General features: G+C 41.6%; 1 protein-coding gene across 1 annotated transcript; it reads right to left on the bottom strand.

The window, feature by feature from the left end:
- Positions 1-215: 215 nt before the first annotated feature.
- TNMD (tenomodulin) lies at positions 216-16,377 on the bottom strand. The gene is made up of 7 exons (XM_007109676.2): positions 16,288-16,377; positions 15,990-16,121; positions 6,582-6,722; positions 6,270-6,371; positions 2,894-3,047; positions 1,078-1,244; positions 216-597 (listed from the first exon to the last, which is right to left on the bottom strand). Exons 1-7 carry the CDS (start codon positions 16,333-16,335, stop codon positions 388-390), a joined length of 954 nt encoding a protein of 317 aa, XP_007109738.1. The 5' UTR covers positions 16,336-16,377; the 3' UTR covers positions 216-387.
- Between the last annotated feature and the right edge of the window lie 243 nt (positions 16,378-16,620).

Here is a 16,620-nt window from a genome sequence, read left to right as displayed (position 1 = left end):
CATTTTATCATCAGCCCTTATTTCCACTTTCTCAGTACCGCCTAGTAAAATACAGTATTTGAGAATCCTTATGCTTTGCCCTTTCCTACTTCCCAAACCTGATGAAATGCAAGTTTTCATTGTTGTCTTCCACGTGAGACGGATCTGCTCCATTTCAGTTGCAGGGAATATTCTTAACAAACACTTACACAGTGTGTTCAGCAGCAATCAGGCCATTGATGATGATGTAGAAGTTTATTAGAACATGAAGAGAAGAATTACCTACAAGTAATTCTGGAGTACTGGCTACCAGGAGCCAAAAGCCTCATAGGCAGAAATTCATTGAATAGCATGCATTTATTATATGTTGGCTGCCAGAAGTTTCAGCACTCGAGCTCAGACTTGCTATTAAACCCTCCCCAGCATGCGGGCCACCCACCAGTTGCAAGGCATGATGACACGACAGATAACCCGCCCTCCTTGGTAGCAGTATGGATACGGGTAGTAACCTAGTAAAGGTTCACAGACGCGGCGGCAGTAGCGGTTGCCTCGACGGCAGTAAATACAACAATAACCTCTCTCATCCAGCATGGGGTCGAATTCTATTCCATTTTCAGTCTGAAAGAAGAAGAAGCCAGTGTTGGAGGGGGCAGGTTCACTAGGAAGAGGTCTACCAAGCAGGGGAGGAGTATAAGACTATAGGAGTTAGGGACTGGTGAGCAATTAAGTTCCTGAGCCTGATCTTGGAGATACATCAATGGATTAGATCACGATTGATTTTATTTTTTTTAATTAAAAAAAGTTTAGAACAACTTTATTGAGGTATAGTTGATTTACAATGTTGTGTTAATTTTTGCTGTACAGCAAAGTGATTCAGTTATACATATATTCTTTTTCATATTCCTTTCCATTATTGTATATTACAGGATATTAACAAGATTGATTTTGAACGAGTCTTCTAGGGATTCCAAGCTTCTTAAATACTTTTTTCTTAAAGCAATGATCATTATCCTTTCAGTGACTTTGATCTGAGGGGTAGTGAGTTTTGTGAAGGCTCTTTGTTTTTCCTCTAACAAGAAAAACGTGAACAGAACTCACATAGTCACTGATTGGGAGTTCTTCCTCACTTGCTGCTTGTCTGGCGTGGCGGGTCTTCACCTTCACTTGAGGGACCACCCACTGCTCATTTTGTTCAATGCCTTTTTTTTCATTGGTAAGAAAATGAAGGTCTTCACCATCCTCCTCAAAGTCTTGTAACTCTGAAACTAAGGTAATAAACACAAAGTTGTGATACAACTGCTTTGCTTGGGGAACTAGCATTTGGGGATAGAGATTTTCATTGTGTCTTCTCACTGCCATCATTTAGGCATGAATGAAGCACTTTTCCAAGCTCTGGCAGGTGATATCTTATGGAGATCTAACAAAAGAAATTTGAACATTCCCATGTACATAGACTTCTTTGCTCGTTTGGCATCACTTACTGCTTTGCCTTATTAGCATATTAAATTAAAAACTGAGGGCAGGGGACTTTGGTGTCTCCCACAATGAGTTTACTCGCGGCAGGTGCTCAGTAAATATTTTTTTGGTTGCCTGGTTTGATTCAGTGCCCTCTGTCCTCCTTCCTCATCCCTTCTCTTTCCTGTCTTAAAAAATTTTTAACTTGGTATTTAGAAATTATCTTAGATTTACAGAAGAGTTGCAAAGATAGTACAGAGTTTCTGTATACCTTTCACCCAATTTCCCCTAATGTTAGCATCTTACATAACCACGGCACAATGATCAAAACTAAGAAATTAGCATTGGTACAATACCATTAACTAAACTACAGACTTTATTCAGATTTCATCATGATTTCCACTAACGTCCTTTAGGAGAAGAATGCTGAAGCAGAAGTTGTAGTAATTGCACTTAGTTGCTTTTTTTTTGCTGGTTGGGTCTTTGTTGCTGCGAGTGGGCTTTCTCTAGTTGTGGGGAGCGGGGGCTATTCTTCATTGCGGTGCGGGGGCTTCTCATTGCTGTGGCTTCTCTTGTTGAGGAGCACGGGCTCTAGGCACATGGGCTTCAGTAGTTGCAGCGCTCGGGCTCAGTAGTTGAGGCTCGCAGGTTTACTTGCTCCGTGGCAGGTGGGATCTTCCCGGACCAGGGATCGAACCCATGTCCCCTGCATTGTCAGGTGGATTCTTAACCACTGCACCACCAGTGAAGTCCCTAGTTGCCTTTTTTTAAGGCCAAAGAGTACCAATAGATGCCCACATTGGTTAGAGCATTCTCTCTTGGGAAATGTAGTAATCTATGCTGTCCAGAATGGGGGAGGCCAAATTCTATACTAGGTGGGCAGAATAAGATGTCCAGGGACTTTGCCATCTCTATGGGCTGACTGGAAGTTGAGAGCTGGAGTCTTTTACTCTGGACCTTTAGCACCCAATTACTTTTATACTGATTCCTAAAATAGCCACAAAGAAATTTGTATTGCAGTGACTGTCCTATCATCCGGGGAGGATGCCACCATTTGACACAGAAAATCCTTCTTGAGACAACAGAGCATTGTTTTGGCTCTTCTCTCCTCTGTTCTTGGGTTGGGCACACAGTGGTTTGAGCCATAGTCTGGTAGCCCGACTGCAATGAATATAGATGTGCAAAGAGAGACAGATTAGCTTTTCGTTATCACTACTCACATTAGGGTGGCGTTACCTTTGCTGGGATATTTAAAAGCCTGTCAGCATTAATTTATCTGATTTATAACTTGGCTGTGAAAAATTCCCTCCTCACTGGCAGTCAGCATATACAGTTTCATGTAAGAAGATATAAGCTGATCATTTGTTTTCCTAGAAGTGTAGTCTCTGAATGCTGGGAACTTTAACCTGTTACTGACTTTGGAAAACAGAGGAGGAGGAGGAGGAGGAGGAGGCCATACCTGCTATTAGAGTGGGATTGATCCAATACATGGTCACATTATCACAAATCTCCAGAATTTTGGAATTTTTAAGAAAGTCTCGGTTTTCAATAGGCTTTTCTGCTGGGACCCAAATCACTGACTGTTCAAAGAAAGTTGTGGTAATTTCTTCATTCTGAGAGAAGAAAGTAGTTCAGGGTGGGGATAGGCAGAGAAATTCATAAAATGAGTGAGACATTATGGGATCCTGGAAAATACCATATTTTGAGTCTGAATAATAATTCCAGTCCCAGAGCTCCCAGTGAAGTAGATGCCCTTGGGAGAGTTAACAACTGGTCCCTCCCTCTCCCGTCTAACAGTAGGGCTGCTCACTGAAACAGGAGCCTTCTCTGCTACCATTTCCCTTAAAGTCAGGAAGGCTTTCCATCATTTTCTGGGCCTCCCACTGGGCCATGTATGTTTTAATTTGGGCTTCTGGAACCCTGAATGATTTACATTTGTTTTCTTTCTTTTAAATGGATGTTGTGAGTGCCTGCCTTGTTTTAGGTTTACGACTAGGATTGCAAGCTGAATTTGATCTCAAGCTGAAAAACAGTCCTATAATCCAAATTGGTGAAATCACTTAAGTAGCACCAGAACCTAATATTTTGGTTTTACAAGATTGTGTGTTAATGGTATAGTTGTAGTACCAAAGATACTTTGTTTCAAAGTCAGGTCTAACTTGTGACTTCACTGGCCTTACTACTATTTTACTCCTTTCATTCTAGATGCTTAGAATTTGTCTCACAGAATGTTTTTTGTTTAGGTAGCCTCCCTTATATTGTCAAGAATGCCCCCTTCTCTTCTGTTTCTAGTGTTGGAAGTAGTTGTCTTGTATACCTAGCTCTTAATCATTTGTCTCCTGGGCTTTGACATTTTTTCCCCTACTCTTAATAAGGCTTTTCCTTTTCTCTTTTATTTCTTTCTAGCTTTATGATTTCAGTGTTTTTATTCTTTGAAATATGGCTTTGTATAATTTTTCTCCTAGTCACTTAAAACTCTCATCTTAGCTCCTTTGCCCTTGAGTCAGTAAAGACTTGGGATGCATTGAAAGGGACTGTATAAAATGAAGTTGGTACGTTGACTAGCTTTGTTAGCAAAATCAGGGCTATTTATATACCTGCTCTGCATGTTTAACATGTACAAAGTATGGATACAGTGGTGAGGGAAGTGCAGAATAAGAGGGTTTTTGTCATTCAGGACCACAAATTTGTCTCATAAAAAAAATCTGTAGCCTGAATAAAAAAAATAGAATTTTCTTGAAGATAAAGCAATTTCACTATCATGAGATGAATACTTGTGTTATTTAGACAATCTGACAATATTAACTGAAGAATAAATTAGGGCCAAAATGAGACATTATGGGCCTTTGCCTTTAACTTTTTTTTTTTTTTTTTTTTTGCCATGCCACATGTGGGATCTTAGTTCCCCTGCAGTGGAAGCATGGAGTCTTAACCACTGGGCTGCCATGGAAGTCCCAGCCTTTAACTTTTTCAGAAAAATAAATCTTGTTGTGTCAGTTTGGGAAGTCATTGCTGGCTGGCCCTGCTCAAATGCTTACATTATTTTCTGTAAAAAGCAGCATATGATATTGGATATAATAGATTTTTATCTTCTTGATTCTCCTTTCATCTTACTTTTGCCCCCTATAGTAATCCCTAATATCCTGGAAGTTGTTCTCTTCCTCAGATGCATCCAAATTAGGCTTATTTTTTAAAAAAATCTCCAAAACTTTTCACTTGCCATAGACCTTGGGAGCAGAGCACTGTCTTTGGAGGAAATCTTCTTTTTCTTAGAAATTCTAGGATCCAGGGTCTGTAACTTCTCTGGACATGAGGAGACTAATATCATGTCTGTGGGAGCCAGTGACAACCCTGAGACTTGGGTAATGGAAAGAAAAAAGTGATCCCCACACCACCTCACCCCCCAAAATAAGAAAAGTAAAAGAAAAAGATAAATGGGTAGATGAGAATTAACATGGAGAGAGTTGGGCAGGAGAAAAGTGAAAAAGAACCTGGGAGAGACAGAAGAAAATGAAAGAGGTATTTACAGTATATAGAGTGGCCACTGTGCCATTGGCATAATCTCAGTTTAGATTTGCCAGTTAAACACTAAAACAAACCAACCCAACCCAATATTTGTTTCTTCTGGCTACAGTGGAGGTATGCTGTCATAGATAGCAGCATACCATAATTACAGTCAGGATATCAGGGAAAAATTAAGTCTCCTGGGCTTTACCGATGGCTGTATTTTAGGCAATAATCCTCCATCTCCCACTAGGCCTATAGTGGCCATTAAGCAATTGCACTGGTGCCCTAGGTCAGGGGTCCCAAACTCCCGGGCCTGTTAGGAACCCGGCTGCACAGCAGGAGGTGAGCGGTGGGCAAGCGAGTGAAGCTTCACCTGCCGCTCCCCATGTCTCCCCATGGCTCGCATTACCACCTGAACCATGCCCTGTCCCCGGTCCGTGGAAAAATTGTCTTCCACGAAACCGGTCCCTGGTGCCAAAAAGGTTGGGGACCGCTGCCCTAGGTTACCTCACCATGGCCTGGGAGTGTGCTTTCAGAGAATTTGTATTATACTGTAGTTCTCACCTTCTTTACTTTTGTCTTTCCTAGTGATATGTTAAAGGTGGATGATTCCATTAGCAGCCCAGCATAAAATGGTAAGGTGAATGAACTGAAATCTTTTTTTGTTTAATTTTTAATTTTTTATTGATGTATAGTTGATTTACAATGTTGTGTTCGTTTCAGGTATACAGCAAAGTGATTCAGTTATATTTTATATATATATATATATATATTCTTTTTCAGGTTCTTTTTCCCTATAGGTTATTACAAGATATTGAGTAGAGTTCCCTGTGCTATACAGTAGGTCCTTGTTGGTCATCTATTTTATATATCGTAGTGTTGAACTAAAATCTTCAGAATAGGTGAATGTCACAGTGTGACAAAAGTGGCAAGGATCCAGGTGGCCTTGGGGCTTTTTTTCAGGACTTTATCTTTGGCAGGATTGGTTTTGTTCCTCCCGCTCACCCCTCTTACCAGAAATCTTTGGTTTGGAAGCAAATGTACATAATGGTTACCCGGGTATAAAAGTACAGCGTTGGACTTAAAAGCATGAACTTTAGGTTTGTTGAAAGGCCTGAGTTCAAGATCCCAATCTGCTCTGCGCTAGCTGTGTAACCTTGGACAAGTCACTTTTTGGTCTGCATCTGAAAATGGGGATGATAATAGTACCTATCTATAGGGTTGTTGTGAGAATCAAATGAGGGTAAAGCATTTAGTACAATGTCTGACACAGAGTTAGCCCCCAATAAATTATGGCTTTTACTATTACTATTATTTTTCTTACATACCTCATCTATTTCTTCCTCTGGTTCTGAAAATTCAGGAATCACTTTAATCTGAGTTTTGATGAAGCATTTTTGAAGACCTACAAAGTAAATGCCAGTGTATCCCTATAAAACAGACAAAAAATAACAAAACTTCCTGAAATAGCCACAATTAATGAGTTTCATGGTTTGTCAGGGCCCCAGGCTGGCAAAATTTGAATTGAAAGGGAAAACTCTGTCTTATAAATTAAATGGAGGCTACAGGCTATTTTTAACTTGACTCAAATGTTCTAATGTTTTAAGTGGGAAGCTTTAGGGGGAAAATATCCAACTTACATTTTTAAAGTCATGTACTTCCAATGTTTCATCAGTGCCATTTCCACTTCTGAATATTTCAGTTCTGGTCACGGGATCAATTTCCATGTAAATCTTCTTCTTCTCTCCGTTGCTGTAGAAAGTGTGCTCCATGTCATATGTCTGGGAGAACAAAGGAACACAAACGCTAAGATACTCAGTATGTCCCTTCATAAGACACTTTAATTGGGTAATATCTGGGGCACCTTCTTTTTCCAGAGCCTTTGTAGAGAGGTGCCATCTCAGCAGCTTGCTGTTGGGAATTCTCTGAGACTCGAGTAAGCTGTTTTTTGGCACTGGAGCTGATATGGGGATCCCTTCAGAGCCAGTGTTTTGTATTCAAGCCAAGTTGCTGAACTAATTACTAAGAATTCCAACAGTTTTCTTGGCAGCCTTGACTAAATAGCAAATGATATTTTGCAAAGCAGCCTGTAAGGTGTTTTCCACTTGTGGTAAGCAGAGGAATCACCAAAAACCTATACTGCTTCTTTAAGCTACCACTTCCCTTTCTAAGTAGTCACCCACTTACTCCCTGGGAAATTCACTAGGGCTGAGAAAGAGATTTGAACAGATTTAGAATGCTTAGGCATTGCTCTTTATCTTATCCATCCAGGGATTTAATATTGTCTCAACAGTCTTGGATCTGTACTTTTTAGACTCTGAAAACTCTGAAGACCATTCTCTTTGGTGAACATTAGGTAATCGTCTTACCCTGACCTCAACTGCTTCCTTTTGTCCTCTAAGCTCCAGGAAACATTTACTGCCTTCCCCTAACCTTTTCTGTTATGGCCTAACCAAATTCATTCAGTTGATTCCTGATTTTTCTTTTCCAAACCCGATTCAGCTGACTTCAAGTTCTCCAGATTCTCCTGCATATAGAATTCAACAGCTGTGAATTGTAATATGCACTATGTAATAGGGAGTCTCCCAAGAAGATCGCCTTGGCAAAGCTGCATGTCAGGTTGCTCTTGAGTGGTTGAAACAAAACCCCAGACTCTCTCATACCCTCTAAAAGAGATAATTTTTCTAAGGACCAAAAGGACCAGTCCCATACTTATAGCCGAGGACATGTTTATAGCTAGAAGCAAATAAGTAACCTAAAGGAATTTGTTACCTGTCACAGACCAGGCCAGACCTGATGGTGCCATGTGGAAGTCTATCTTATCCCTGTTGTTAGGAGGCCTTTGGCTATCGAGTTTCTTCATTCTCATTTTTCCTTATGAAAAACATTTGGTAAACTAAAAGCCTGAAAAAGCAAGTCATCTACAGGGCCATTGTTGCTTTCTAATGATACTGTTCCCAGTGGTAGTCTTGTATTGCTTGTGCTGGGTTGGGTTGTTTTTTAATGTCTGCCGGTATCTGTGACTGAATGTTAGTATAACCTGGTCAAAACTTCCCCACCTCAAGCAGAAAAACAAATTGGAAGGGTTTGTAGAAGCAATATTACTTCAAGTGTGCAAAGTTGATGTAGTCGCTGAGTAGGAAAACAAGAGACAATGTCATTTACCTCTTTGCTGCCCTATAGTGCCTTGGACATGGTTAGAGCTGAAGTATATGTTGAATACCTTTTCCCCACCAATGGCAAATTCTCATCTTCCTAAAGAGAGATTTTGAGCATTGGAAAGGTCTTTTAAGAGACCATATTTTAAAAGGGGAAGGAAAACAGTATTTAGAACTTTCCAGCAACTGCAGAGTTAACACAGCAAGTCTGGCCTGCTTTGTGACAGGTAGAAAATTCCTTTAGACTTGCTATTTGCTTCTAGTTATAAATTTGTCCTCAGTTCCAGCTCTGCAGCCAGCTTGAGAAACTTCTACCTATGGCAACAAATTGAGCTCTCAGTGGGCCTGACCTAAGTAGAGGAGAGAGGCATCCACCTCAGATCCAGTCTTGTCAGATCTCCCGACAGGGGGGGAGTTTCTTTAGAAATACTATCCATTGTTGAGACAAATGTCGACACCACTAGTCATTGGGGGTGGGGTGGGGTGTTTGTTTCATCAGTAGCACAACTGATGGATTATTGCACGGAAAAATGAGGTTAGAGACTAGGGGATGTTGGAACACTGCCTACCTGGGCAAAAGAGAAAATACAGGCTGTATTTTCAATCATTGGTAGAAGACTATGGAACCATACTGGTGACATTTAGGATTTCAGTGTACTTCTGTGGAATGAGTTTTCCTGCACTGTTGGCAATGCACTTCACTTGGACACCTTGCTAGATGAAAACTATTGGAAACTGCCAAGCTCAGCAGATCTTGATTATTTTCAGCATTCTTTCAAAGAGGTTTTTTTTTTTTTGGTAGGGGAGGAGGGGTTCATTCTGATTGTATTTATTCACTAGCATGTTGCCTTTTTGTTAGTAATGGTAGTGGGATCAGAATGACTTCATTTATATGTAAAATCTGGGTGGGGGGTAGGGAGCTATATATTCACTCAGATGGAATTCCACTATCAAAGGTGCCCTTTTGGAACAGACTGTCCTTTGTCTAGGAAGATTATGCCGGTGGCCCACTTTGGACTGCTTAGGGATAGGTTTGAGCAAATCCAGACATACTGTCTCGTCCGGGTCCCTGTGGAGCACATTGCCTGGGTAATGGCTATGCAAGCTTCACTGGCCCATATGAAGACTGAGCTCATGCCTTTGGCTTCAGAAGTACTTTTCTGTCTACTAAGCTCACTGGCTCAGGGGCTGAGGGTCTTTCTGGAGATGAGGGAATAAATGGTTTTGTCCACTCCAGATGCAAACTAAAGCAGAGAAGGATGACTGGTCTGAGGGAAGTGTGAGTGGGCTCCCAGTAGTTCATATCAGACTGCCTCCAACTCAGCTTTATTCCAGGAAGGACAGAGCAGGGACAGAGTATGATGAGAAGTACACTTCCACCAAACCGGCACATTAGGGCAAGTTACTCTTTGGTGCTTCTAGCTTCCCTTTTCTGTTCTTTTAATATCCTGCCCTCTTTGTACCTTCCTAGCCCTTCCTCCTCTTCCCATCTCCCTCTATTCCTCTGACTCCTGTCTAGATATCTAGGAATCTCATGGTGCTTCAGGTACCTTATATCAAAGAAGAAATCAATCTGACAACTGATCTCACACTAAGGTATTAGTGATGGGTGTTTGTTTAAAAAAATGAGTGCAATACTTAACTCAAAGGAATGAATTACTAATGGTGGTTTTTAAGCACAGTGGCACCAGGAATAAGAGGTATATTAAGGGCAAGGGCATCTTTCCAGCAGCACTCAAATGGGTTCCCACTCCATCCACACAGAAGGCTGGTCTCAACTATGAAGGACCAGAACACTGGCGTTGGACAGGTAAACCAATGGGTGGAATATGACTCAGAAGTGAAACGAGATAGATACGTGGTGAACCCCAAGGAGTGAGGGATGTAAGAAGACCACACTGACAAAACGTGGAGAGAACACAAACTCATGTCTCTTCCCTGCTCAGGAATTCTTTCCTCAGTCCAGTTAAATTCTCCACTCAGGCAGCAAATGAGCCCTAACATCCTCCTTTCACAGTTTGCTGTGTTTTGTGGCCTCAATTTGTGACAATCTCTGAGATCAGAAAAGAAAGATTTTTATAAAAAGTAAAGCTGCCTCAGACCTCAGCGTGATGGATCTGTTTCGGGGCAGGTAGCTTTAGCTTGTCCTGAAAGGGATTTGAGGACATTTGGCTTAGGTTTGTTTTTTGAAGCCTATGATTAATCTAGCTGTTCTTCTCTCTACCTTCATTTCTTACTGTTTATGAGGTACACTCTCCAAAGGTGAAATACATGCTCAGAATAGCTGGCTAGCAGGTGTTAGGCTGGAAGGAAAGGAAGGGAATGCATTGTACTATATTATTACCAACCTAGCCTGTGGGAATTAAAGGGCCTCTGGGTATTTCTTTAACCAACACAAAGCAGACACATTGTTTCTTATGCAAAGTTGGACTCCTGCATCTTCAATCACCAGTTCTCAGTCCTGAAAAAAACTGGCATAGGCAGCACAGACATTCCTCTTTTTCAAATAGAAAAAAACCCCATTTATTTCATGTCGAACAGCGGTCCCCAACCTTTTTGGCACCAGGGACCGGTTTCGTGGAAGACAATTTTTCCACGGACCGGGGGTGGGGGGAGGATGGTCCAGGCGGTAATTCGGGCGATGGGGAGCCACAGAGGAAGCTTCGCTGGCGCGCCTGCCCTGTGCCGCCGGGCTCCTAACAGGCCGAAGACCAGTACCTGCTGGGGGTTGGGGAGCCCTGATCTAGATCCTCAAGCTGGCTTGGAAGTTTCTCCCTACCTACTACCCTCACCACTCCTTATTCTTAAATGCAGCTGAAGAATAGTGAAAAGACGCTCTAGACCAGGTTCTAGTCTTAGCCTCAACTCTGCCACTTACAAGCTGTGTGACTTTGGACAAGTCACCAAGTGTCTCTGGAGGCTCAGTTCCCATCTTTATTTCTCACCCATTGCCGAATGCAATGTTGAATAGTTGACAAAATCAATTTTTTAAAAAATTGAATTGTAGTTGATTTACAATGCTGTGTTAGTTTCTGGTGTACAGCAAAGTGATTCAGTTATCCATATATATAAAAATATATAATAATATATATATTCTTTTTCAGATTCTTTTCCCTTATAAGTTATTATAAGATATTGAATATAGTTCCCTGTGCTATACAGTAGGTCCTTGTTGTTTATTTATTTTATATATCGTAGTTTGACAAAATCAATTCTGTTCAGATTTGGCTAACACCTGTCAGGTTGAACCGTTGGACTGCTACTACCTGTTGATTTCCTGGGCTGCTTTCCCTACAGTAACCCCAATCCCTCTCTCAGCCACTGAAGGACAGCTCCCTTTGAAGACCTAGGTTTTTTCCGGCTGGTACCAAGTAAGTTGCCCAGCAAATGCCTTAGGAGAATGAAGAGACTGAATAAGAATGTGCCCCTAGTAGCCAGAGTCCTACTCTACATAATCGATGCTGCCCCTTGGCCTCCGAGACCAAGAGCTAGCCCGTGACAGTGGCTGGACAAGGGTGGACTTTGCTCTTTAAATGGTTTGAGAGGAAAAGAAAATGAAGTCTTTTTTAAAACGCTGACGTGGCACCATCTGGTGAAGCTCAGTCCCCCTGCTAAGAGATTTCAGCTCCATCTCCATGTCTTCCCTTGAGGGGATGAAATGCTTCTCCAGACCCACATTTCACTCATCAAACTGCTGTGTAGGAAAGCCCAGGGAACTCGGGGAAGAAAGTTGTATCCCCCATGTGCCTAGAGGGGGAGTGAAGAAAGTTGGTCTCTGGCCAACTTAAAGAAATAGGCACAGGAAAGCCCGATCCAGACTTAGCAGGAAAGTGCTTTTTCTGAGCAGAAGATTTTCAGCCTAGAGTGCTGTTGGGCTTGCAGTCTTGAGTAAAACTCTTTTAATGGTCATCTGCAGTTGAGGTGAGGGGGAGGCCAGATGGATGCCCACCTATCCTACCCCTTCTCATCTCATCCTGGTAGTATGCAGAAATTGAGGAGACATCCCCAGGAATCTGTGGATTGCTGTGTGGGCTTTAGGACTTAGCCTTTCCAAATACCCTAAAGTCACCAGGCGGTTCCTATATATGGCAGGAAGGGCAGCATTTCATTAATTTAATTTATTATTCTTCTGCCTCATTCTACAAAGGATTGGAAGGGATCAGCTACAAGGTCTGTGTTATATCTATCAACTGTTGGTTTAAAGGCTGGAATTTTTCTGACTTGTTTTCTCTATGTTGGATGAGTTAGCTGGGGAGTTGATTTCCGGATTGTTTCAGGTTCAATGTGTAATACAGGGAGCTTTAAGCAAGAATGTTTCTCTTGGGAATCTGCTTCAAAGATGTCTGGGCAGTCACTGCCTGAAAGTGAAGCCTTGTGATGCTCTCTCAAAATCTCTGGGACTGAATAGGTCCTCTGCTTGGTTGAGAAAGCTGAATACAGAACTCGATGGACTGGCTTTCATTCAGCTCAAGTGGCTTCTATATGTGGCTGTGGATTGGGGATCTGTAGCCTGTAAGGGAGTGCAACAGCTCTCCCAAAGCTAGTTTTCCTTGTTTCATTTTATTTTCACCCCTTTCTCTCTCTCTCTCTCTCTCTCTCTCTCTCTCTCTCTCTCTCTCTCTCTCTCTCTCTCGTGTGTGTATGTGCTCATGCCTGAGATGTGTGAGGAGAGGGAGTCCATCACGGCTTACTCCCCGTTTTAGATCAAGAATCTGGATATTTTGTCCACACCAAGGTGGGAGGTAATAGAAGGAGGAGGGGGAAAATTACTGGCATGGAAATGTCAACATCAGATGTGGAATGTTAAATAAACACTTAATTATAAACAGATGTCAAAAAGCAAAATAAAAAGGATGTGTGGCGGAGGCTAGAGGAGCAAATGCTAAGAACTTGGAGAAAGTCCCGGGATGCCAAACACATCACTGTCATCCATAAGCACAGCAGTATCACCGGTTCTCTGCACCAAGGGCCCCAAGAGTCCCCACAGATCCCACAGGCTTGTAAAGGAAAGTCCAGAAGAGCCTGGGTTTTAATCTGCTAACTGCTGTTTCTTGCCAGGCCATACTCTTTAGGGGACCCTCTTTAATTTGTGCAAGATGCCTGGATCCTTTTCCTCTGCAAATTTTCTTCCAAGACCAGTCTGACTACTCTTCACTTCCCAACAATCATAAGTCAGCTCCGAGGCAGGCTTATTGGCAGCCCTAGCCATTGGAAACAACAGATGTTCCCTGGGGCTTTTTGTCTGGGAACTGAAGGTAGTGGGCTTAGTGGAGCATCCACATCTCCAGCTGGTTCCTCAGTTTGCAATGGACCCAGCCTGGTCTTGTGGGGAAGGTCAGGGCTTAACTATCAAAGGCAATAAATTGTAACTCCCCATTGGAACAGAGAACGAACAACCTTTGTTCATGGTGGAAAAACTTGCCCCAGGAGACACCTGTTTATCATCTTTTACCAGATTACTTTGTAATGATTTTGTTCATTTCTGAGACTCCCTTTGCTAAACATCACATCCTGAAACAGATTACTTCTTGAGAGATTTGATTCTTGATAAACTTTACTTGGTAGCATACCTCACCTCTTCTGTGCATGCAGTGACTAGGTTTTACATTTGCTTTGAGGAATCACAGGATTGCTCCTTATAATGCATTAAAAAGTGAACTGGAGGGCTTCCCTGGTGGCGCAGTGGTTGAGAATCTGCCTGCTAATGCAGGGGACATGGGTTCGAGCCCTGGTCTGGGAGGATCCCACATGCCGCGGAGCAACTGGGCCCGTGAGCCACAACTACTGAGCCTGCAAGTCTGGAGCCTGTGCTCCGCAACAAGAGAGGCCGAGACAGTGAGAGGCCCGCGCACCGCGATGAAGAGTGGCCCCCGCTTGCCACAACTAGCGAAAGCCCTCACACAGAAACAAAGACCCAACACAGCAAAAATAAATAAATTAATTAATAAAAATTAATGCATGTCAAATATTTAAAAAAAAAGTGAACTGGAGTGAGAATCAAAGACGATATAATACAGAAGCAGAGGTGACCGTGGGCTCTGTTAGTGAGCTTGGCACCTTGCTAGATAAAAGCAAGGTCCCCATCTAGTCATTTATAGTTGCACCGAGACAAATAGCATTGTAAGTTTAGAAAAACACATAAAATTTTTCAAAATAGAATTTACAATTCCAATGGCTAAAATAAAACTAGAAAAACCATCTGGCCCCATGTTTAGGCAGACATGTTTGGGTGGTCAGAAGGACTAGCTACCTACTACACCCAGCTAAGAACATTATGGCCATGGAGGATGAAAGGGTTTATTCTCTTCTAACCCATCTGTAATTGTCAAGAGGATCCAAGATTCAATTCGTGGGATAGCATGTTACCTTGGGAATTAGCTAAGTAATAGCAGAATTGGATTGGTATGCATCTTGGCACTCTTATTCATTTGCTGTTTCTTTCCTGATTTCAATTGCTTTGCCCACCTTGCTAGTCTGAATATAGGTGGCTTCTCTAGAAAGACATGTGAACAGTGAGCAGTTCAGAAGCAGAGAGCAGTGAGAGAGATAAGAGAAAGGACTAACTATAGGCAATGGATGATGCGTGAAATCCTTTCTGGAACAAGGTATAAATAAAAAAGCAAGTAAACAAAGCTTGCTATTCATTCTCCCGCTGACTTAAACTTGATAAGGTAGCCTCTAGTACTAAATGAAAGTGAGTATGGTAGCAGAGGGGAAGAATCCAAAGGTGACTATGCCTCACTTCTCTGTTTTCTTTTGGACACTTGTCCACTTGGTTTTCTATTTTCTATACTTCCTCACCCCCTGCCTCTCCTTCCTCATTGATCCATATTTTTTCCTCTCTGCTCCTATCACTCCTTTGGCTCCTAATGGTTCATACCAATCCATTATCTTCTTATATTTTATCCTCCCTCCTGGATTTTTCCTTTCCCTTCCTATGTCGGTTATCAAATAGAAATGAGCATCCCATGACAACAAATTAATAATAATGGTAGCAACAACAACATCCCACATGCAGAGAGAAAAATGTGGCAAAGCCAGAAAACCATCTTCACAGTTTATAGCTTGTACATTTATTAATTCTCTTTCAAATGGAAATTGTTGGCATGAAGGGATTATGATTTTCTTTGGGTCACATCTAAACTTAGCCACTGTGTGTGAGCCCAGGAGTAACAATAACACTAAGGTACACTAATATCAACTACAATGGCCAGCCAAGCTTCACCAAATAACCGTAGTATCAGAAGCATTGTGAGATATCTGTGATTAATGACTTGGTGTCACTTTGCTACCTTGTAGCATTACTATTTCGGTGGGACACCAATGACTGTGGCTCGTGAGAAGCTGAAAAGCTCTAGGTTTTTCGGTTTTCTTTTTTGAGGCACAAATAAACATGAATTCAGGTATGAGAATTGCTCCTTCTGAAAAGGAGTTTGCTGCCTGTCCTCACAGCAGATGCATTAAGTCAGAAACATAATCCCTGAAAATCCTTTGCTGCCATTTCTTGTGGTTTCTTCTTATGTGGTAGTATAATTACTTTTCCATCAGCTTCTGCCCAGATAATTGAAAGAAAGATTGAAAGTATTTTTTCTTACAGTAAAAATTTTGCTTCTGCGAGGAATCTTAACTCCTTATAAAACATTATAAAAGAATGGGTAATTCTACATCTTATCGTTATTAACAAAAATGCAGAAAACATATTTTTCCTTTACCAAAATAATTAGGCAAAAAAGAGAGAGCAAACCTTGACTGAGTTTTTCATACCACCAAAAAATATACGCAAAAATAACTTAATGACTTTCATTTTCAGAGTAATATACATGTCAATCACTAATTAAATTCAATCAAACTCAAAACAGAAACACTGGATAATAATGTGCATTTACTCACTTTTTTGGGTGTCTCAGGCCAGAAGTGCTTGCCCCCGCAAAACAGGACAATTAGAGTTAGGGTGAGGATACCAAACACCAGTCCACAAACCTTAAGTGATTTACATATCTTCTTGGATTTAGAAGCTTCTGCCTAAGCAAAGAACAGAGAGAATAAAACAATACACAATAGCCCTTAAAATTGCAAGCCATAATTCAAAGTCACTTGATTTCACTTTTTAATGTTCATATTGCAATATGATAAATCTGTGAAGCCACGCTTCTGCTCAAAAGGGAATAAAAAATATGAATCAACTTACATTTAGAATGTGACAGTCCTCACAGTTCTCTGGAGGATTCTTTGCCATGGTCTCTCAGCACACAGCACTCTTTCCCTGCTTTGAGAGGACTAAGAGACCACTGCTGAGGTGGAGTTGCAAGTGAGTCGGCTAACAGATGCCAGAGGAGAAGCTGAATTTATATGGCTCAAATATGTCATACCAGAGCCTGAGGGAGCCCAGGGGGCTCCTGTACTGCAATTTGTTACATAGATATACCCATATATGTATATAACTTCTGTGCACAGAATTCCATCCAGAATGGCAAAGACAGAAGGTTATAATGAAAACTGTTGTCCTGGGGATTGGTTTGGA

This window comes from Physeter macrocephalus, chromosome 21 (assembly GCF_002837175.3).
Source record: "Physeter macrocephalus isolate SW-GA chromosome 21, ASM283717v5, whole genome shotgun sequence".
NCBI classification, from domain to species: Eukaryota; Metazoa; Chordata; class Mammalia; order Artiodactyla; family Physeteridae; genus Physeter; species Physeter macrocephalus.
The sequence above is the reverse complement of the archived record's forward strand: the minus strand, read 5'-3'. Positions and strand labels throughout refer to the sequence as shown.

Bases quoted from the DNA above. Each gene is read 5' to 3' on its own strand.
- TNMD (XM_007109676.2), bottom strand. From the start codon at position 16,335: ATGGCAAAGAATCCTCCAGAGAACTGTGAGGACTGTCACATTCTAAAT. The intron at 16,122-16,287 runs GTAAGTTGATTC...TTCTTTGCTTAG, and splicing joins AGGACTGTCACATTCTAAAT to GCAGAAGCTTCTAAATCCAA. The intron at 598-1,077 runs GTGAGTTCTGTT...TTCTTCTTTCAG, and splicing joins AACTCCCAATCAGTGACTAT to ACTGAAAATGGAATAGAATT.